At 36.9% G+C, this 23324-nt stretch overlaps 1 protein-coding gene across 3 annotated transcripts in view; it reads right to left on the bottom strand.

Annotated features, from left to right (window-relative positions):
* The window catches only part of Diaph3 (diaphanous related formin 3), a 502378-nt gene that overhangs the window by 138977 nt on the left and 340077 nt on the right, over window positions 1-23324 (bottom strand). For all 3 annotated transcript variants that reach the window (XM_052732620.1, XM_052732621.1, XM_052732622.1), the window contains one exon: window positions 15081-15216. In XM_052732620.1, coding sequence (XP_052588580.1) covers window positions 15081-15216 — 136 coding nt within the window. The remainder of the gene's footprint in view (window positions 1-15080; window positions 15217-23324) is intronic.

Below are 23324 nucleotides of genomic sequence, written 5' to 3'. Positions count from 1 at the left end.
ACAACTTTGTGTGTTCTATGTGATTACATTTCTTTATCTTCATTCAGCATGAGACAGTAGACAGGCTGGCATTACCATCAAAGACTTGCAGAAACTGGGGCTTGGATTCCAGTCAAGGAGTAGAGGACACTTGCTTAGTATGCAGGAGGTTCTAGTTTGGTCCTTAGCACGACAAAAACTCCCAAAACAACAAACTTCTAAACCATCTGAAATGAACTGATTACAGAGGTGTGGGATGACTCATCCTTAACAGGCCTGAGGGCCAGAGGGCCCAAATCAGTAATAAGATACTTTCTGAGAGCCAACCTCGGTCTGCCTAATTAATGGCCTTAGCAACAGCAGCTGAAACATGATCTGGAAATGACCTGGACCAATGAGAGGCAGCCATGTCACATCAGTAGATGCATGTTCATCAGACCTCCCCCCAGGGTGGGGTGGAGGGTATATAAGGCTTGCCTCTTCCTGAATAAACTGAGCTTGTTGTTTCCACATTCTCCCAGAGTCTGTATGGTTTGACTCTGAGCTTACTTGGCCCCCTCTCCCAAGGGGAACAACAGCACAGGACCCTGCCACACAGAGGAACCTCTTGAGTTGAAGATATTCTCTTTTATTTCCAGGACGTTTAGTGTAATTGTTTTGCTTTGGTCTCACAATATGAAATTAGTTATCAGTCACACCTATAGAAACAATTTTCTGTGCTTCAATGTATTTGTCAAGCTTGTGTATTCTAGTTTCATCTTTCCTGCAAGCAATTTGCTCATATTAGTACTTTAATCAGGGGGTAAGTATCAATAGTTGAACTTGAAATTAGATTGATTTGTGGGAAAACATCCAATGAGAAAGAAGATTTCAACTAGCTAAAATGAGTGTGTACTATAAATGAATCTAAAATATCTCCGTCTCATTCCTACGGATAACTGAGAGTCAGCTGTGCACACATCTGTGGGTGTTTATAAACATTTTCCATCTGTGAGAAGCTTATGGGTTGTAAATGGTGAGCTAATTAGTGAATGCTAGTCATTTCTACTGACAGTTGTTATGGATAAAGATTTTATCCAGGTTAAATTGATCTCAAACCTTGTTGATCACAGGAGGCCATTCTACCTTTTATGACAAACCTAAGTGGTTACACTACATTGAACATGCATCACATTAAATATGAATTATAACCATATTAAGCTGCTAGTTAACACATGTTAATGAACTCAGTTCTTAATATTGACTAAAGTGTGTATTGAGTATTTGTCAGGGAAAAGACAGAGTTGTTCCTCTGTAGATGTCAACCAATTCTGTAATATATGACCTTTTCATCTGGGTCTACACACATACTAAGCATCTTCCATTAAAGAAAATTAAGGGTATAGCTTTAGCCAGTAGTCAAAACGAGTAACTGTTCATTAATGAAAAGGTTTTTCTACATACATTCTTGTGTATGTATGTATTTTCATAGGTTCTTCACATTGGTGTCTTTTTCTAAGTATCTCTTGTATTTTTTTAACTGATCAAAGACACGTGTTTATGTGTGTATGTGTTCGTTTGTGTGTGGGGGTGAGGAGTGTTCTTGAAAATAGCTCAGTAGTTAAAGTGCTTGCACTGAAAGACAAGGACACTAATTAGACCCTCAGAACCCATGTAAAACAAACTTGGTGTGGTACACATGCAAGCTGGAAATCTCAGTGCAGGGGAAGCAGCCATGAGGATGCCCGGGGCATGCCAATTAGTTAGTCTGGCCTAATAGCATCACAGAAAAACTTGTTCTTTGGCCTCTGCACATATATACATGCACACCACCACCACCACCACCTCCAACAAACAACCATAGTGCACGAAAAACATTGTAAACAGCTAGCTATAAATTTGTAATATAAACAAATAGGAAACAAAACATACACTTTATAAGAGATATTCATCCTAACTGCCAAATGAGTAAAATGACATATAATAAAGCTTAGATTATACTAGAGAACAAGGTCACAGAATGAGTATGGAGCTAAGCAAAATTTAGTTGTTTGGGTTAAAACATAGAAGAGTTTTATTCAAAAATGAATTTATAGACTACCTATGTAATTTTCCATGACATATGGAATCTGATTGGCAGATGAAAACTGTGCTCTGGGAAGGTCACAGGCTGGCTGTCATTCAGATACTGGGAGAGAAGGGGCTAGAAATGGTTGCCTGACCTCTAAGCAAAAGTAGTAACATGACATGATCACACTTGCATTCAGAGAGAGCAGCAACCTTGTCTACAATGCTTAGAATCTTGGGAAATGAAAATGCACACACACAAACATCTTAATTACTTGCTTTGTCTTTTCACACATCATATGCCTCTATTCCTACTTAATTTTGTTCTACTTGGAATGTGTAGACTTCTAACATCATATATTTATCTTACATGCTGTCTGTCTTCCGGGACTACAAGGCCACACAGGGAGGGTGTGTGCTTTGTTTCCTGCTGTATCCCCAGGGCACTGGATACCAGCATGACATAATATGCACTAAATAAACATTTGCTCAAGTAAAGTTTTGATAGGAAAGACTTTTTCTACCAATACAATAATAATTCCACTAATGAAGGAGGTATTCTGATGCTCATTATTATAATTTTTTTAGGTCAGAAAGTTAATTGTAAGAACAAATCACAAGGGAGCCTTGGGAAAGTCTTTCAGAATGCTAGATAAGGTAAATTAGTGCTTAGAAAATACTTCAAGAAATGACTAATTACTAACTACAACATTACTATGTATGCCAGGAAACCAAACATGGGGCAAACTTCAACAATGGTACTCTCAGCTTTGGAACTGAGTATCTGGGCGAATTTCAGCTGAATGAGAAAGGATGGGATTGGCTTACTGTCTGAAGGGGTAGGGAATAAGATATAGTCCCTCTTTTATCCCCCACTGAACTCAGAGTCTAACTCAGATTTTTCAGGAAGGGACCACCCCCCAAGTCACTGCATGAGCTAATAGTCATGGTTTCTACTTACAAAAATGACCAATTCTTTCATAACAAGGAAGTTATTCTTTGCATCTTTTAATGAAAGAAATAACATTTATTGTGCAATTGTGCTTTATATCTCTACCAGGTCCAGCCAGGCAAACTCATCTCCCAGATTAATAAATAATAAAATAATAAATAATAATAATAAAACTGGAAAAAAAATCATTGTTTCCTAAACACAAGTAGCTTCCACACAGTCCTAAAAGTGCTGTCTCTTTCTCTCTCCACACTCAGGTCACTCCAACATTCTATTCACCTTCTCTAAACTTCCTTTTGAATCTGTCTTGTCTTCTCAGTTCAGGTGTCCCACTCCATGATCCTTGTTAGGTCTTCTGCATTTAACGGGTGCACCACTGCAAGAACTTCTTAATCGGTCTCCCTCCTAGTCCTACAACCTCTGCTCCACCTGTACTTCTGCTGCAGAGCCATCCATCCCTTGCACAGCAAACTCAGACACCATCCTGCTTGCCTTGGAATTATTCCCCTAGGATGGGGCCAGAGACAGGTGGCACTCCTTGACTGCCAGTATGCCTCATCTTTTCCCATAGCTCCCCCCAAACATCATCCCAGTTCATCCAACATCAGAGTGCTGACCTAAGAGAAAACCACCAGATCTCTCTGGCTGCTATTCAAGGGAAAAATTTCCATCATTCTTACCAAACTCAGATAAGAGAAAGTATGTCAAAGTAGGGATGCTGTTTCAGACCCAGACAGGACAGAACCAGGAAGAGGACACAAGATGGCCTACAAACCTGGGAACTCTAACAGGAAGGGGGTAAGCAGAGAGGGGAAGGGAGTAACTTAACTCTGTGCTGGAATTTACACACACACACACACACACACACACACACACACACACACACACACACGATGAGGAGTACTCAGTGGCTCAGGAGCTGAGCTAGATTTTATATAAACAGTTATTTCTTTGCACACCTGAGAGAGCTGTCATGACTAGAAAATTCCAATTTGTTCCAATACACAAACATGTAAAACAAACTGGACAACATGTCACATCTCCTCTTATGACTGGACTAATTTAACTTTTCAGCAGGTCTGCATAAATAGGACACATACAAATGAGGAATTCTTGTCCCTTAAACATGAATTACCTACATATTTTAGAAATGTTTATTGAACACCTGCTATGGCAACATATCACATTAAAAGCAGCAGACATTAAAAGGTCTCCTAAGACACTGATATTGAAGAAAAGCTTTATCTTTATGGGATCTATGGAGAAACAATTGGATGCTTTCTCTTTCTGGATAAAGAAATAGATTTTATATTTTAAGCAGAAGTGCCTATAATTAGTGAAGTAAGATAAATTTTTATTTCACAAAGGTCCTGTTAAGGAGGAAGAAAAGTTCTCAAAACTTATTTTGTTTCAGAATGAATTGATTCTTCATCATAGCAAGCTAAAAGCATATAGGTTCTTTCTCCTCTCCTTCCCTCTCTCTCCCTCTTCCTCCCTCCCTCCCTCCCTCCCCCTCCCACCATATGTGTGTGTGCGCACGCGCGCACACACACACACACACACACACACACACACACACACACACACACACACATCCCCCACATACAGACTTACATTAATGAGCTTGTATTGTTAAGATGGAAAAAAAATCTATGTCTCTAGGCATTCCTTTAATTCCAGGAATGGAAACACTGCTAAAGATCTCATTCCCTTCTCACCTTGTCCTTTAGGAGCTGATGAATGAACGTTGAGTCATGTTCTATCTCTGCTATGTCAGAGTGCAGGCTTTAAGGTAGGGTACCGCTAACATACAAAGGGAGTTTTCTTACCAAGGAGAGAAAAGATTCAAAACCAGAATTTCTTGCCACACTCTCTTACCAAATGAATTAGCAATTCTGAACAAAGCTTGGTATGCCTTATTTCTTCTTAACAGTTGTTAAATCCCCACAGAGCCTTCAATGCAACACAAGGAAACTATGCTAAATGTTCTCAGATTGCAAGTTGGGACACTTTAGTGTGTTAAAATGGAATACTTTAGAACACCGCAAAATCCATATGCCATGTTCCTTAGATCAAGCTCCATTAACATCCTTTGGAAAAATCTCTTTCCTGGTCAAAGGACAGCAGAGTCAGGGTACATTCTTAAAGATGAAAGAAAAGAATTCCAGTGATTCTACAGGGCACTTTCATCTACCTAAGCTGGAAACAAAAGAATACAACCAACAGTCACAGCGCAAGAGACTGTTGAGTCATTTTAAAACATTTAAAAGAGTTAACATTTATCTAATGAAAATATCCAATGTATTCAACAAATAGTAACGACTATCAAAAGGCACTGTTCCTTAACTGAAAGAGCATCAAGAGTGTCGGTCCTTAACAAACATTAAAATAAATAATAGAAGACAAATGTTACAAAAAATATTTTAGTCCCATGTGAGTCCAGTAGAAAACACATTATAATTAACGTTGGGAAGCCAGAGATCATAGTTGCAATGCAGCAGTAGTAGAGTCATTACTACTACTACTACATTCTCAAACAGAAATGGAATGTGGTAGAAAGCTGTAGTTTTCTTAGTTCTGAGTTTCTTAGTTCCTGTGAATGGAAAGAACCCTTTTTGTTCCCCAAGCACTCTTCCCCCGGCTGACTTTACAGTTGAGTTAAAAGGAGGAGCTGTCACACATTTAGTGTCTTCAACTAACTGCCAGTCAGAAAAGAGCTGGAAAGACTGTGGTGGGAATCTCTGCTGCCCCTAAGGCAGCAATCCTTCACACAGAGCTCTTGACTGTTACTGATGGAACCTCTGATTCAGCACTAATTCCACAAAAATGTTTCTGCTTTGCAAGAGTTCCTTCCTGAATAGCACTAATAGCTTAAAAATAAACATGCAGAGAACTATATTGGACTAAAATTACTGTCACTTCTACCCATTAATGATAATTATTATTGGACGCTGTATTGTGACAATTCGCTCTGTTCAGGCAATAACCCCCAACAGCAGTTAGTCATCCATTTTGTTAGCACACGACTCTGTCATATTCTCCCTGCCTCTGGGCATTTTAGCCTGTATTAAGGCTGCCCTCAATATTAACTCTGTTAGTATTATGTTGCTTCTAATTTTCTTGAAGAACATTGGATATCTGAGAAAGGAAGCCATCCAGGAAACAATATTTTAAAATCCTATTAGAAAATAATGTCTAATTTCATCTGAACACTAATGTCAATTCATACCATTACAAGTAACATATAAATATTCAATTTCTCTGCTTAATTTTCCATGTTTGCCCTGAGGTATATTTGTTTGGCAGAGAAAGCCAAATACTACTGAGCTGATTTTTTTCTCTTCTTAGATAATGGCTTTAGATTTCATGGGGAAATCCAAATCCAGTGAGTGGAAGTCCTTCACCTTTAAGGACTGAATGTCAGAATGACTCAAAACAGGGAGAGAAAAGAGATGGCCTATTAGGGAAATTATAAAACTTGGTTGTATCTCTGGCCTTCTGACACTGGAATTTTCATCTGTAAAGATATACAAATGGCGCCACAGCAGGACTGCTGATGGTGAGCTGGGAAGCACAGTGCTAGCCCTAGACCCACCATGAAATGACGTCAGTCCTGGAGCTTCGGAGAGTCTCAGAAGGCCAACCACATCGCTCATCCTGTCACACCTACACAGACTAGAAGATCCAGATTGTTTACACAGAAATATGCTTAAAGAGTGAGTTTTTCCTAACAATTATTTTTGTCAATAATTTTACTCAACTCATTACTTAGTTCTTTTTCAACACATGTTGGCCATTTTGTTAATGCATGGTTTGGGAGAAAAAGAAAAAAGAAAAACTTTTTTTACTCTATCTTAAAAAAAATCACACTTTGAATCCCAGCACTCCAGAGGCAAAGGCAGGTGGATCTCTGAGTTTGAGGCCAGCCTGGTCTACAGAGTGAGTTCCAGGACAGCCAAGGCTATGCAGAGAAACCCTGTCTTGAAAAGAAGAAACAAAAACTCAAAGGCTACAGTCAAGATTATTGATCTCTATCATAAATCAGTAAGTGTTTTCTAAAGGTTAGCTAGCACATATTTTAACATCTTGGAACATAGAGACAGTTGTAGATAACTGGTGTGAACACTTTCCACCCAAACTCTAAATACAGGTACTCACTGGCTTGACACTAGGCCTACAGTTTGATGTGTATTTTAGCTTCTCATACACATAATGATGTGTTAAAGTCAACACAAAATAGAAGATAGGCTTTTTAATCAGCTAGTATTTGTAATTATTTGACTACTTTTTGCCAAGTTTCTCCTGTGGTATCTAGGGTATATGCACATACAAGTAATTGACAGGTTCTAGGAAATAAAAGAATGAATAATATCATGCTCTTGAAAATGTGGATTAAAGCAGGTGAAATAAACATACATGTTATATTGCATGACCTTAATGATTAATAAGAAATAAGTTAGTACCAAGTACAAGTTTTGTTCAGAAACACACATTCAGGAGAACAAACGAATTGAAATAAATCACACTTCATAGTCTCCAGCCAGCCAAAACTTAGAAGACAGTTGCCTAATACATGCATACAATCCCATGCTGCAGAGATACATTTGGTTAGAGGAACATGGTTCCTAGTTACATTGGGTGTGCTATGGTTTACAGCATGCATATACCTTTCCTCTTTTCCTTCATTTCCCTGTGGTCTGAAAAATCACATATTGTGAGACAGATTTGGCTGTAGAGGTATCATAAATGAGACTACGGATTTGACTGCAGTTTGTGTCTCTTGACCTGTATATGTATTAGTATATGTTAGTGCATTAGTGTGAACAAAAAATTCATTCTTTTTTTTTTTTTTTTTTTTTTTTTTTTTTTTTTTTTTTTGGTTTTCCGAGACAGGGTTTCTCTGTGTAGCTTTGCGCCTTTCCTGGTACTCGCTTTGGAGACCAGGCTGGCCTCGAACTCACAGAGATCCGCCTGGCTCTGCCTCCCGAGTGCTGGGAAAAAATTCATTCTTAAGGAATCTCCATAGTTGAAACTACATCATTCAAATCAAAGAAATTTCTGCATATAAATAAAATATGTGTAACTCAAAGACACTTAGAAAAGCTTTCTAACACCTGAGGGCTCACAATATAGAGTTCTTGTGACATAACATCAGAAGGGAAATTTTTATGTGGCTGAAATTCTAGAGGTAGAAAAGGTGTTTCAGGGCATTCTTTTTTCGATGAGAGCATTCTGCATTTGTGCCTGTTATTAAACTCACTACTCTGTAAGTTCTGTATCTTTAATTTTGGGATTAACATCAAAAGTATGGGGGCCATATCCATCTTCCACAAGATTACTGAGCACTGGATTCTGCTGGATCCTGTGCCACTTAGACATGCCACATCATAAAGGATTCCCTTAAGAAGTGAGTGGGACTGTGTTGATATGATCCTTTCAATCCTTAATAGTAACACAAACAAATCTTCAATTATGAAAACCAAAATGGAACTTCAGGTAACATAGAGAAGCATGCCTAGGTTAAATATACAAAATTTACTAATCCAAAGGAAGAGATTACCAGTCTTAAAATCACTAACAACAGTACAAAAGAGATTGTTTTTCCCTCTCTGCTGAGGTCACAAGAACAATTCTCAATCTTCTTATGTGGGTAAAGTCTAGTATCACCAATTACTAGTATTATTTTGGTTCTTTTTTCCTCCCTGCAACCATGGTTAAATCACCAGTTGTCAAGGCATAATATGATGATAAAAAGATGACCTTTAGTCAGATGATGTGAGCCTGGGCTTCACTGCCTATAAAACTCTGTGTAAGTAAATTGAATATTTTGACGAAAAGTCTCAAGTTAATTTTAAATATCACACATGATAATAAACATATGCAGAGCCTTAAAGATTAAACATGATCAATGGATGCTAATAAAAGTAGTTATTACAACTGTTCTATAAAAGATGGATGGAAGAAAAGAGAAATGCACCCAAGCCAATCCAATTTAATTTGTTCTACCATTCTACACAGAGAAATGACTAAAGCCAATGGCTTATTTATATGCATCACTTACTGATAACATTAGAAAATTGAAGCAATACTGCAAAAAAACTAGAATCTGCACAATTAAGGAAAATAATCACGGTTTTATGGCATCTATAGAGGAGAGGGTAACTGTCAAAGCCTTTCTGAAAGCAAATACACACATAAATTGTGTATCTGTTGAGACTGCAGAGACATTCCTAAATGGTGTTTATGCAATATGCATTTCCTCTAAAATGGATGCCTAATTGTTTAGCTGTTCTAAACTGTGGAATGGAAAACAAAGGAGCAGTTTTGGCCATGTGGGTAAACAATGGATTCCTAAAAGCTAATTATCCGTTATTTAGTAGACTGAAGCTGCACCAAATGAGACATTTAAGCCTAATAAATAATAAACAAATTGTGACCTAAAGACTAAAATATAGGGGCTGCTAGTATAGTTTTTATTGCTCCATTAAATAATCTCCTATTTACTTCCTCCACAAAACATAATTATACAACACTGAGTCCATTTCAAGGCCATTCTGATGTGCTACTGAAAAATTATGTGAATCATCTTACACACGCAGGAAATTTTAAAGCATAACATTTGAATTCTATTATCAAATGACCTATTTGTTTCTAAGATTAAGAATAGAAATGGAGTTTGGAAAAAGTTATATATAATTACATAAATCCATTATTCCCATTTGTGTCTTTCTAGAAATGATGACATAAGTGCATATATTAGCTGTGTACTTTAAATAACTCAATACTGGCATCTCTGTTCAATACATTATATAGATGTTTTATATTTAAGTATTTTCTAAATTAAAATAATTCAAATTTAAACATCATTTTACATCGACAGAGGGATTAAATAAAGACAGTTTGAAGTTCATTTGCTTATTTGTTTACAAGATAATACCCAAACATTTGGCAGAAACCACCAAACTTGCCTATGTATCTGAAAACTCCAGTTCCTCACTCTAAAGAAAGAGGAGAACCTGACTTTTTAACATGAGGAAATGATAAAGGAAGACCCTAGACTCTTGTTTTCAGACTTACTACTCAAAGGGATTTTAACATTCACTTTCCTTTTGGAAGAGATGGAGCTCACAGTTTCACTTTCATCCTATTAACAAAGCCCCACTCTGAAAGGACAGAGATAATGAGCACAAGGAGATCTGAATATAGCTGACAAAGTCTCCCTCCAAGGGCAGTATCAAGTATGGTCCGTAAGAAAGAACAGGACTTAATTACTCACCATCTCAGTGATCAGAGAATGTGTATAACTGTGAAAAAACGCAGTTCCTTTTGCCTGGTGGAAATACTAAACTCAGGAAAATCTACGGGAAGAAGGCCCATGTGGACTTATGGCAGAGTTACAGGAGTATTCATCTCTTGTTCAGTCATCTCAGGGGTTGTGGCTTATACAGAAAAATAAGACGAAATACAAAGCCCCTGATCCAAAGCACTAACAAATACTAATGTAAACCCAGTAATTCACACTTCCACACTACTTTTATGCCAGAAGAGACAGGCTAAAGAAGACTACAGTGGTTTGCAAAGTACTATATTCTACACCAAAGCGATACCTGCAAAGAAAAATTTATATAAACTTTGAGCTGGTCCTCAGAAAAAGGTGCTTAAAAGTAAAAGTACATCAGCAATACAGTGACTCACAGAAACTTAAGTCTGCTTATCCCAAAGCAAAGACACCAGTCAGAAATAGTGATATTGCAGGGGACTTTTATTAACCAACACTTTCGATTAGAAATTTGAGGTTTAGAAATTTGTTATATAAAACCAAATTCTGTCAATACCAGCTCCCTGTCAGTCTCCCCTCATCCTTTTATTTTACTTCACATAAACTGTGATGTGAACCTATGGTTGTCTGACTTACTCATCCAAGTATTTACTTTCTGTAAAAAAGAGACATTGCTCATCCTCAGTTATCATCTCAGCATAGAGGGAAAAAAAATCCTGACTATTGATGAATGAATCAATGAAGTTACCTATATCTTTAATTCTTATCTACACTAGTAGAACAATAAGAGAACAACACAACATACTCTGTTAACAAAACACTGGAGTTCAGACTTGTCACCATAAAAGAAAATGTACTTTCTCTAAGAATGAAATCAAACGCTGGTATAATAAACTATGTTAGTAACTTCTATTTCCATTTCAGAAAGGCTTCAAATGCTATAAAAATAATGATTTCAGGAAAATCTTCTACAGATATTAGAAAAAGTAACTGTATGTTTCAATCAATTAAAAAAACCCAGCAAACAAGAAATAAATGCTTTTTTATTACTATATGATTTATTTCATAATGGTGGCTATTTTCAAAGACTGATGACTCTGAATTAACAATTTTGTTGTCTTTAAAAGGAGAAATATTCAGAATAACTGTCATTTATCGCTCGTTTCAGAAGAGAGCTTTGTTGACTTTGGTGAGAAAACTTTTTATATGCTATCTAGATTGGTTTATGTCCCTACATTCTTTAAACCAAAACAGATGTCTAGAATTTATCTTCAAATCTCCAAATGTCTTCAAAAGATAGAAAGTACTTCAATGGGAGCCTTCTAACATCAAAGCTTTCTATTTTATGTATCTTTTATTTACTGATATTTACTATTACATTTGGATGTTTATTTAAAATATGATATATCCAGATTACGGTTTCCTCTCCCTCTATTTTTCCCAGTTCCTCACCTCTTCCCCTCCTATCCGGATTCACCCACTTTCTGTCTCTCATTAGAACACAAATGGGCTTCTACAGGATAATAGTAAAACATAAGAAAAAAACAAAAACTAATACACCAAAATAATATAAAACTAGCAAACAGAAGGAAAAGAGCCCAGGAAAAGGCATAAGACACAGGTACAGATGCAGGGACTAACTTGTTCCCACACTCAGGAATTCATAAAAGCACTAAGCTAGAAGCCATAATAAATATATATGTACAGGATCTGTAGGGTAAACAGAAAGAGGAAAAAGTGTGTGTGTATGTGTGTGTGTGGTTGTGTGTGTGCATACACACACAATAAAAAATAAAATAAAAAAAGGAAAAGCCCTGATGCAACATTATGAGACTGTGTCTGGTTTAATGAGATTTTTATGAATCAATATTACCCAGGCTAGGCTCAGAAAAACATGGAACTCCCCTAGAAAATATCAAAATGTGTGCTACATGTGACCTTAATACATCAAAGGCATTTAAGAAATCCTACTGGGTGAAGACATTTCACTTATTTAGACACATTTGTCATCATTTGAACTCTATATCTTGGAAAAGTCACTGTAGAACAATTGTTAAAAATACATAACAGGTTAAATATAAAGGGTTCCATGATAAACAAGAGAGGCAATGGAGTCCTTTTTTTTTTATTTTTAATTTTTGAGACAGGGTATTACTATATAGGTGATAGAAAGAAATTAAGGCAAAGCATTGTAGGACAACAGAACATACATTTCACATACTCACACACATGCATGCAAGACTACACATAAGCACACACGCCAAAGCATGTAAATGAGACTAATTGTAAGATATTTAAGGGGTAACTTAGTTGTTTATAATTGACCAAAATGTAAACCAACAAAAAAGGTTAAGGCAGTACAATTAGTAAATTAGAAATATTAATTAACTATAAGTAGTTTTAAAATGACCATCTTTGGTAGTATTCAAAGAAAAGCAAATGAAAATTAAAAATGACATTTTAATCTAACAAATACTCAAAATCTCATACATATGAAAATCTTCAACTAATGCATAACCAGAATTCATGTGGAAAGTTGGGGAAAATTAGAACATTTTTGGCAATATATTTGGCAACATGCATCATAAGTCTTAAGTACATCCTTTTCTATTCTGTGCTTTAATGAAATAATTCAAACATTTTCTGACTATGCACGAAAGTATATTGATCCCATTGAAAAGTCAGAAAAACATTTCTATTACTTCCTTATTGAATAATATAAGCCAAATTAGGTGTGACGTATCCAGTGGAACCAATGGCAAGGTATTTCAGATTAAGGATAACATGAAATACTCAATGTTTAGCAAGATGATGTGGACATTAAGTGCATATTCCCGAAGACCACAGTTGTATTCAAAGGTAGCAAAGGGACAATGTGATTCCTGGAGAGGAATAATGGCTAGTCGTCTCCTGATATATGCTTGTTTAGGTGGATTTTATATTGCACAAGTAATTCTTTGAAGTTGGAAAAATAAATTTGGCCATTCAAAATGGAAACTGAAGTGCAGAGAAATAAAAAAGGTGAATATTATTAATATTCTATTGAAAAGTCCATTAAAACAAGTTCTATCAGATCTCAGTTTTACAAACTAATATAATAGCAACCTTGAGAGGCTCTGTGTCAGAGACCCTTAGCCCAAACCTCAACAGTATAGCCCATCTGCCTTCAATATTCAGCTAGATGACTTTTAACTGAGTGCGCAAATGTTCAAACAATATAACGATGCACCACCAATCAGGCTAAGATTTTTATTTATGATTGTTCCAGAAGCACATTTTAACAGTCAATGGTACACTTTTCTAATACTCAGTTTTGGTAACACTTTCAGATATTCCTTGAACATTTTCTGAATTTCTAACATAAACATGGAATTGGACTTAGATGACCTTCCCTTTCTAGAACAAACAAGTGTGGTACACTACTGTACTCGTTTTGTTTCTAAACATAAGATACGCCTATCAGTGTAAGTAAAGAGGGCAAGGCGACACCACCCCCCTCTCTCTCTGCAGGGAAACCTTAGGTGCATTTCTTGTCCTGTGTCATGAGCTATCAGGATTCAGCAATGAAGTAGATAGATTTTACATTAAAACCTTGAATCCTCAGGGACTTGGAAAAAAAAGTCAAATTGTTAAGGTTGATCATGAAACTACAACCTAATATGCTATTTCCCCAGTTAGTGGTACCTTCTTTTTATTCTTTTATTGAAAATATTAGTTTTTTTTTTTAAAAAGTTGACACATTCTGATTATGGTTTCCCCTCCCTATATTCCTCTCCAACTCCCTCCACCCAGATCTACACCTTTTCTGTCTCTTATTAGAGAACTATGAGGCACCTAAAGAACAATAAAATAAAATAAAATGAGATAAATAAAAACAAATCAAATATGACTCTTTTAACTGTATAAAATATAATAGATGTTTCTATAAGGTTGTAGTCAAATTTGTCAAGTTTTCAAAAAGTTTCCATTACAATTAGAAAGCATACTATAAAGTAAGCAGAGAAAACAACAGAGTGGGCATACTCCTTCCCCTAGTACTTTCCCCCAGCTTTAGGAACTCTTCCTGCTTCATCTAGAGTCCCTACATCTTAGTCACCCCAGGCTATTTTTACGTAAACCCCAGACATTGTTTTTTTGTCTGTGAAGTTTCAGCATGAGTCTCCGAAGAATGTTGAAGTATGCTGACAACAACGCTGTCATGTCTAGAAGAAATCAAATATCCAAAAATCTTCTTTTTGCTACAGTTATTTGTAGGGATTACAATCGGGAGCTGCCACTCCAGTCTCTGTGTGTCTTTTGTCCTCTCTACCAACCTCCCCACCCCCTTAGTCCTTCCTTTCTTCCCCCTCTCTCTGTAGCTATAGGGACCAAACTCAGCCTCAAGCTCATGCACACCAGGCAAGTGACAGCCCCAGCCCAGTTTAAGTCTCTTTTAATCAGTATCCTCTGTCACTTTTTCTCTCTCCTACGCTGCATTCAGTGGAAGAAATCAGTCCATGTTCTACAGAATTTCCCTGTGTCAGTTTCTCATGGGTGTAAATCTATTGACAGATGAGCGTTGTTACAGACTTTTTACCTAAGTAATAATGAAGGAAAGGGAATACACTTGACCTCCAAGTCCTCCAGAGGACCAACCCTAGAAGACAGACAACACACACTGGTAAACTAAAGGGAGGAAGGCCCTTGAGGAAAGATCTGCTCCATGGCTAGTTATAGAAACAAGTGGTCATAGTTCTTTGTTCCCCAAATACACTATAATGTTAATGAAGCACCACACGAATCTTATGTGTCCACTGCATGAACAGGGAACTCGACAGGACTCACCAGTTTTCATTTCTAGCAAGCGTTTTTTCTCTAGCTGGCGTTCAAGGCGTTCTTTCTCTGCTCGCTCTTTAGCTATTCTGGCACGTTTGTCCTTTTCTGCTGCTTCTCTTTTTTTGATGTTTTCCTTTAACGCTTGCTAATACAAATAAATTTTGAAAAATGATTAATTTTAACCAGTGCTTCCACAAGAAAATTATCTAAAATCATACACAAGGTACAACCATGAATGAATACTTTTCAGATAATGGTTAGTTCTCAAATGAGTAGCAGTCATATAATACATACACATAAACCGTTGTTAAATATGTATCTATAAATAGCCTGCTAGGTTTAAAGCACCTGCATGTAAATGGAATTACCTAGAAGGGAAGAGACAGAAACTAAAAATAGAGGCATTTAATACACAAATCAAATCTGCTTTCTAACATGTAAAGAGTGTCTTTAACTCTCTAAGAGTCTTCCATATTTTCTCTTCTAGAAGCATCTCAACTTTAAGGGAAGAGGTGAAGAAAGGACAGAAAAGGGAGGAAGTCTCCATCGAAGAGTGGATAAAGATAACTGTATAAATACTTGATCCTGCAACTGCTGATCAGAGCCAATAAAATGCTAATGAAAAGAAGATCTCAATGGATATGTGATTAGTTAATTAATTTCTTATTTCTAAGTTTTATACCAATCAAGAAATGCCTCTCATGTGGCATTAGTGAGAATCAGCAGGTAAAGGTGGAATTTTGTAAGTGCCAACAAACAGCATGGCATCATATTACAACAAACAGACTGTATTTTATCTAAGTGTCAATGAAAACAAACAGGTTACAAGTTAATTGCCAACAATAATTTAAAAGTATACAATTAAACTAAAAGTAAGTAGCCTAGTATTTCTCTTTTAAATGCAGTTCTAGAAATTGAACCCAAGGCTGCTGTACACCAGGCAAGAGTTCAACCAACTGGACTACATCCCCAGCTCATTGGTTTTCTTACTGTTTGTGGCAGTGTTTGGGATTAAGCACAAGTACTCACAGATCCTAACACAAGCACTGAACAGTATAACCACTCGTTTCTGTACCTGTGTGTGCATGAGGCATTTGTGTGTGTACATGTTTCTATTCATGCGCACATCCATGAATGTGGGGATCAGATTCTGATGGCAGGCATCTCCCTTAATAGCTCTCACCCTTATTATTTGAGACACACTCTCCCAATGAACCTGGAGCCCACCAATCTGGTTAGCCTGACTCACAAGTGAGTTCCAGGGAAAACCAACAAGCTCTGGGGACCTGCCTGTCTCTGCCTTCTCAGCACTGGGATTAAAGGCACTCACCACTGTGCCATACCCAGCTTTGGCATGGCTGCTTGGATACAAACTCAGATCTCAGGCTTGAGAGGCAAGCATTTGTCTGACTGAGCTATTTCTCAACACTTGACAATATTTTTAAAACCCAGAGATAATACAAGGTCCTTATTAAAAATTACAAAGTAAATTATAATATTATTGGTAAGAACAATGAAAGAAAAACTCTAAGAAAGAAAAGAAACAAAATATTAACATACTCACACATTAATTTCAATAAATACTGTTGGGGACCCCAAAACAGCTTGACCACACAGCGGCCATGACAGGCTTAGAGGCCCAGACACAGTTTCTGGCAGGCAACACCTGGACCCAGGAAAAGCCATAAGTTTACCCCACCCAGATGGGCCGGCATCTAAGAGGAAATATCTGACATTCCAAACATTCCCTATACCCCTAGACAAATGTCAGCCAATCAGGGTCCTAAACCCTGGAAATCCCCTCACCTCAACCTCTGCTATGATAAAAATTCCCCCTGCCTGGGCTTGGGTATCTCTGTTCTCATTGCTGAGTCAGATACAGTCCAAGTTACAAGCTTGAAAGTAAAGGCTCTTTGCTTTTATATATGGGATTTGGTCTCCATGGTGGTATTTTGGGGGTCCCCATGATCTGGGCATAACAGGGTAAGGAGGAAATGATGTGCTTAAAATCACAAATTAAAAAGAAATAAACAGAAAAGAGGCCAAAACCGTAAACAAACAAAAAAACCACCCAATATCCCAGCAGCTGTGAAGTTTCTTTCCACTAATTTTACACTAGATAAAGCCTACCTCTGGTTTGATTACAGCTGAATTGTAAAAATCAAGGAGCTGGCCAAGTGTGGTGGTTTGAAGAAGAATGGCCCCACAAGCTCATATACTTGAATGCTTAATCATCAGGAAGTGGCACTATTAGAAAGGATTAGAAGGATTGAGGGGTGTGGCTTTGGAGTAGGTGTGGCCTTGTTGGAGAAAGTGGGTAACTGGGGGTGGGCTTTGAGGTTTCAAAAGGCCTTGCTAAACCCAGTCTGTCTCTTCTTGCCCATGAATCAGGATGTAGCTTCCAGTTTCTGCTCCAGTACCATGCCTGCTGCCATGCTCCCTGCCACAACAATGGATGATCCTCTGAAACTGTAAGCAAGTCCCCAGATAAATACTTTCTTTTATAAGAGGTGCCATAGTCTTGGTGTCTCTTCCCAGCAAAAGAACACTGACTAAGGTACTAATTGATGCTTTGTGGAAGAACACTACAGGCTCACCTGTTACAAAGGGCTCACCAAGTTGCTGAGTTTTAGAGATGGAAAGAGATAGTGGTAATAGGGTTAGAAGAGTTAAGGTGTGCTAATACAAGTTCTTGGAAAGAACCATACCTTACATGGAACCTTCTCCACAAGGCTGATCCGTTGATTAGAATTCCAATTAATTTGGAGAAAGTTTCAGGTCCAGAGGCTAATTACATTTTATCATGGGCTATCTTTAGCCCACTTAATAGCCATTCCTTGCCCATTTCTCTGACCTAATATCCTTGTGATTATTAGATAAATCCTTTAGAATCTGCGAACAGACCACTAGCTTCCACTAACCAAAAGGCTAAGAATATCGTCAGATAGCATGAGACATATAACAGAGATTTCCCTGTTTGCTGTGACCACTCACTTGATGTTTACAACACTGTATTTGAAATGTCTTAATTTATGACTTTCTTATTCTGTTACTATAAAAAAAGTTCATGAAACTGTCACACACTGAAACATGCAATGTGGAGTAAGCAGAATCTGCATTCTCAGGCCATGGTCAGACATACGTAGCTCTAGATACATTAATTTTTATTCCCTCGTTGGGATGTCAATTATATTTTTGCATGAGTAAGTGAAGCCTGATGATTTAGGGTTTTCCAGGCTCAATTCAGAAGTTTTTAGGCATTAAACTATGAGATTGAACACTGAGATGACATCACTAACCAAATACCTTTGTTCCAACTGTCATCTTGCAAGTACTTACACAACCAGTTCTGAGAGACAGAGGCAGTGCATCTTCCTAAAGCAAATCTACTTTTCTGTTGATCAGAAATATAAAAGGGGGAACTCATGTCAGCCTCACTACACTCCAGATTCTCTTCTGTAACACAAACCGCCAACCATGCAGCTGGTAACTGGGTCTATTCACAATGCAAGGTGAGAATCTATGTTCAGGAACTCCTTCTCTGAATAAAAGATTCTCTGTCTCTGAACTATTTTCTTGCGTCTTCTACCAATAGCCAGTAGGTAAAGTCTCAAACTCTTCACAGTTTGTAACCGATACTAACACCGATTATGGTTAAATTATAAAGTGGTATCTGCAATTCTAGATGCTTTCATAGACAATCCTGTCAAAATTCAAACTGAATTCTGCACTGCCAGTTCTGGCAAAATATGATCAAGTGCTTGTAATGAAAGCAGAGGGGGCAGGAAGTTGCCTTTGAAAGTGGGTGTATTTCCACTCTTTTATGGCCACATATTCAGGTATGAGATGTTGGCGGATACAAAAATCAACATAAGCTAGGCAGGTAGATATGGTAATTCCAAAACAAACAAATAACTAAATATCTAAAGGTTCCTCGACAATAAGTGCTTCAGTGTACACATACGTAGCCATGTATGTGAATGCATACAGAAGATAGGCTAGAAAGAGTGGATGATGGGAAAAAGCATAAACAAATATTCAGGAATAAAACTGTATTTTTTCCTTGAGGAAAATACAAAGTACAGCAACTAATAATAACTCAGAGATTATTTATAAATTGCATTAGCTTCTCAAATTTTATAGTGTAAATTCTACTTTACTGATTGGACACATTTCAATGCGAACATTTATTAGAGCTTCTATTACTAGATATAACTGCCACACCCTCTTAGCAAAATAAAAAAAAATCAGTTACTTTATAAGATCTATAAAAATAATGTTTACCTTTAAAAATACAGTCTGCAGTAGTTCCCAAAGCCATTTTGTTTTAGGGAAAATGCAGTATTGGTTTTCATTTAAAAGTCTACCTCCAGCTGGGCGTGGTGGCGCACGCCTCTAATCCTAGCACTCGGGAGGCAGAGACAGGTGGATCTCTGTGAGTTCGAGGCCAGCCTGGGCCACAGAGTGAGTTCCAGGACAGGCTCCAAAGTTACACAGAGAAACCCTGTCTCAAAAAACCAAAAAGTCTACCTCCTTTAAAACTTATTTTATTCTGACATTGTAATTGTTAGGAGAATTTTAGCATATAAATGAGCATTTAGCGGGCAACGAACATCATAGGACAAATAGTAATTCGGGACTTTTTTGTATGCCAAATCATGAGAAATAAAAGTAGCCTCAAACAGCAAAACTCAACAGAGAATGATTACTGTCTTAGATAAAATTGTTTCTTAATTATGTAAATCCCAAACAAAAAGCTTGTAAGGACCATTGAGCCAGAAATACCAACTGGTTGACTAGAGTCACTAACTCAAAAAAGTAATCTTATACGTGACATCGTGTGGACAATCAGCAAATATATACCACCACTGACTGCACTCAACTACATATTGTTACAAGACATTGTGAATTCTTCCCCAGATGCAGACTTATGAACACCCTTTTGAAAGTTCTGTGGGTCGATAAGTCCACATCAGTGGCCAAAAAGGGGTTTTCAAACTTTAGCCAGATTTTGGTTGTTCATTTCTAAGAAAACCAATAACCAAATCCAGTTCCTAAGAGTAACATACTTCTCATGAATATCTATATAATAATACCCATGTATAATAACAAATACATGAATCCCAAACTGTAACCCCTCCTAGCTAGAACATGGCTTCTAGAGGGAAATACAGAGCACCTACTTAGTCTCACCTATATTAGTTTTGTAACAGAACCGAGGTACTAAGAATTCTGCCACAAACAGTTTAAAAATGTATTGTAGCATTACATACTTATCCCTGAGAAATAATCGAAAGGGTCACAATTTAACTGAGTTTGTGCATGCATGTGGGTATGTGCATGTTTATGTGTAAAATTTAGAAGTGTCAGAGTAATGCTTATGAGTTGTGGTTAATATTATCATAAACATTATCTTTGATTTTCATGAAAATTTATTATCAATTATGTTAATTCTATAACTTGCTTTTTCCTTTCAAAATTCTTTGTAATAGTAGTCTGCATTTTTATAGGTAAATTACACTTCATTTATGTTGCCTGTATTATTGAACTTATTCTACTAGTAGGATTTAAGTTGTTTCCAATGTTTGGCTATGATGAATAGTATGGATATGGATATAAACAGTGTAGATGCCAGCTACTGCACAAATGTAAGAGTTCTTTAATAGTTCTTCCCATTAACTGGTTCCTAAATTAGTATATAAAGTTAATGACAGCCAGTTTGTAAGTGAAAGAAAAGCTTGAAGCCAATACAAACTGAAAACATATATGTTATAAAATACATATATGCAAAAGTGCTGGATCACATTGTAAATATTATTTCATATGTTAAGTATCATCACAAAAATCTGCACGCCACTCCCCTCCAACTAGAGGTGGAACTGATAAGCCAAAGGAATAGAATGTCACTGAACTTATTAGAAGATACTAAAATCTTTTTAAATGGTGTGGCAATATACACTTCGACCTCCATTATATACCCACAGCTGTGCAAACCCAAAACTGTCATCACACGTCTTAATATTGCTAGTACAGGTGATTTTTACATCATGCTTTGACTTATATTCCTTTGGCTACTGGCTCATTCAAGCATCATTTTATGTCACTGTAAAGTTATTTGTAGTTATTTCCTCTTCTGTGAACTGACTATTTTATCTGCCTTTTTTTTTTTAAACTGAGTTTTCTCTAAAAATTCTGGTTAGTTCTCTAGAAATCTTGAACACCATGCCTTTGTCAATTTTTTTTTTACAAATATAATCCCAACAGTATTTACAGTGCTATTCATAAAGACTGTTCCTAAAATTTACATAGTCAAAGCCTCTTTTGTGTCAATGCTGGCCCCTTTAAGTCTTTAAGGGATCCTTTGTACTTCAATGAAAGGTATTTTCTGCACTTCATAAGGTTTGAAGTTGTTTTTGACACTTCAGTAGTTTAGTTATTTGAAGTCAATGTTTGTGAATGGTCTGAAGAGGAGATGTATATAAGGTCTTCCTATGATCTTATTCTTGACATGAATCATTTAATATGCTTTTACAAAATTATTACATGCTCTAAAATTTTCTTCCTTTCAAATTTCTAATTTCATGTTAATGAGAACAACAAATAAAACTGATAGTTAGAAATTTAGTGCGCTTGCCTTCATAGTGTCAGGAAAACTATTTCAATAATAGCTCCAATTTGCTTTAGTAAACTAGAAGTTCTTTACTGACTATTTCGGTACTATGCACACATATCAACACCAGCCTTTTAATGAAGTGTTTAAAGCTTCTACAACTTTAATCCTTTTGTCTGACTTACCAATAGCCAAGAGAACGCTGACAAACTTTCCCAGCATAATGCTAATTTCTGTATTTATCCACACAGTTTATCAATATTTACATTATTAGCAGTGGTGGCACATGCCTTTAATTCCTGCACTCAGAGGCAGAGCCAGATCTGGTGGATCTTAGAGTTTAAGGTCAACCTGGTCTATAGAATGAGTCCCAGGATAGCCAGTACTACACAGTGAAATCCTGTCTTGAAACATCTCCCCCCCCCAAAAAAAAAAATGACATTGTCATTTGGGGCTCTGTCATCTCATGTAACATTTGTATGCTTCAGGTGAAGTATGCTTTCCGTCTTCATGAAGGAACACTTTTGGCTTCAAGTGTACTTTGTTATCAACACCCCTTCCTTTTATCTTTCAGTATTTCCTTGCCTTACATCAACTGTTGCGTCACTTCACACGTTCCTGTATTTCATGGCTCTAGGTCCTGTAAATCTCATGAATCCAAGTTTTCTTTTTTATTCTAATCTGTCTTTTAAACATTCTTGTAATTTTTATTCTTATTAGTTCTACCTTGCATTATTCCTTTTATATGTTTATTTTATGCTATGATTTTTTTCTTTGTACACATCTCTTGGTCTAATTCTCCCCTATAATTTGGACTTTATACCTGATATTTCTACTCTGCAGATTTTCCTGATGATTTTATAATATAGACAATACACGCCCTATGGTGGCTTGAAAGAAAATGGTCCCCAAAGGGAGTGGCACTATAGGAACTGTGGCCTTGTTGGAGGAAGTGTGTCACTGTAGGGGTAGGCTGTTGCTCAAGCTTCCCTTGGTGTGACTATCATTTGATTTCCTGTTGCCTGAAAGATGTAGGACTGTTAGCTACAGCACCACATCTGCCTGCATGCCCCCATGCTCCCCATCATGATGATCACGGACTAAACCCCTAAATCCCCTCACGGACTAAAACCCTAAATCCCCTCAATTAAATGTGTTTCTTATAAGAGTTGCCAATGGTCATGGTGTCTTTTCACAACAATAGAAACCAAGGACACACAATGAATTTAATTCATCTTTACTTTCCTTCCATTTCAACTATACAGCAGTCTTTGAACCCCAGATCTTCCTTTCAACTGATCACTCTGCTGTATAAGTCTCCCTCTTCAGACAAAATAACTTTTATTGTGTATGTCATTTTTTTTACATTTGTTCTTATGTCTTTTGTCTCATGAGTCTTTCTTTAAAAAAAAAATGCTCTGTAAATACATCCTTTAGAATAGAAGACAACTAACTGTCCACTGTGGGTTAATCATGTTTTATAAATATAGTTCTGTGGGAAAAATAGGTATACTCATAAAGTTATGCTGTTTTATACTGGTAAGTAACTCACCAACTTTGAGTAGTATATCCTGAACCCTGAAATACTATCTGGCCTGTTAAGAAAAACTCTGCCAATCTGTTTTGAAAGCTCTTTTTAAAAG

This window comes from Peromyscus californicus, unplaced genomic scaffold (genome assembly GCF_007827085.1).
Source record: "Peromyscus californicus insignis strain IS unplaced genomic scaffold, ASM782708v3 Scaffold_12__1_contigs__length_115047231, whole genome shotgun sequence".
Lineage (NCBI taxonomy): Eukaryota > Metazoa > Chordata > Mammalia > Rodentia > Cricetidae > Peromyscus > Peromyscus californicus.
The sequence above is the reverse complement of the archived record's forward strand: the minus strand, read 5'-3'. Positions and strand labels throughout refer to the sequence as shown.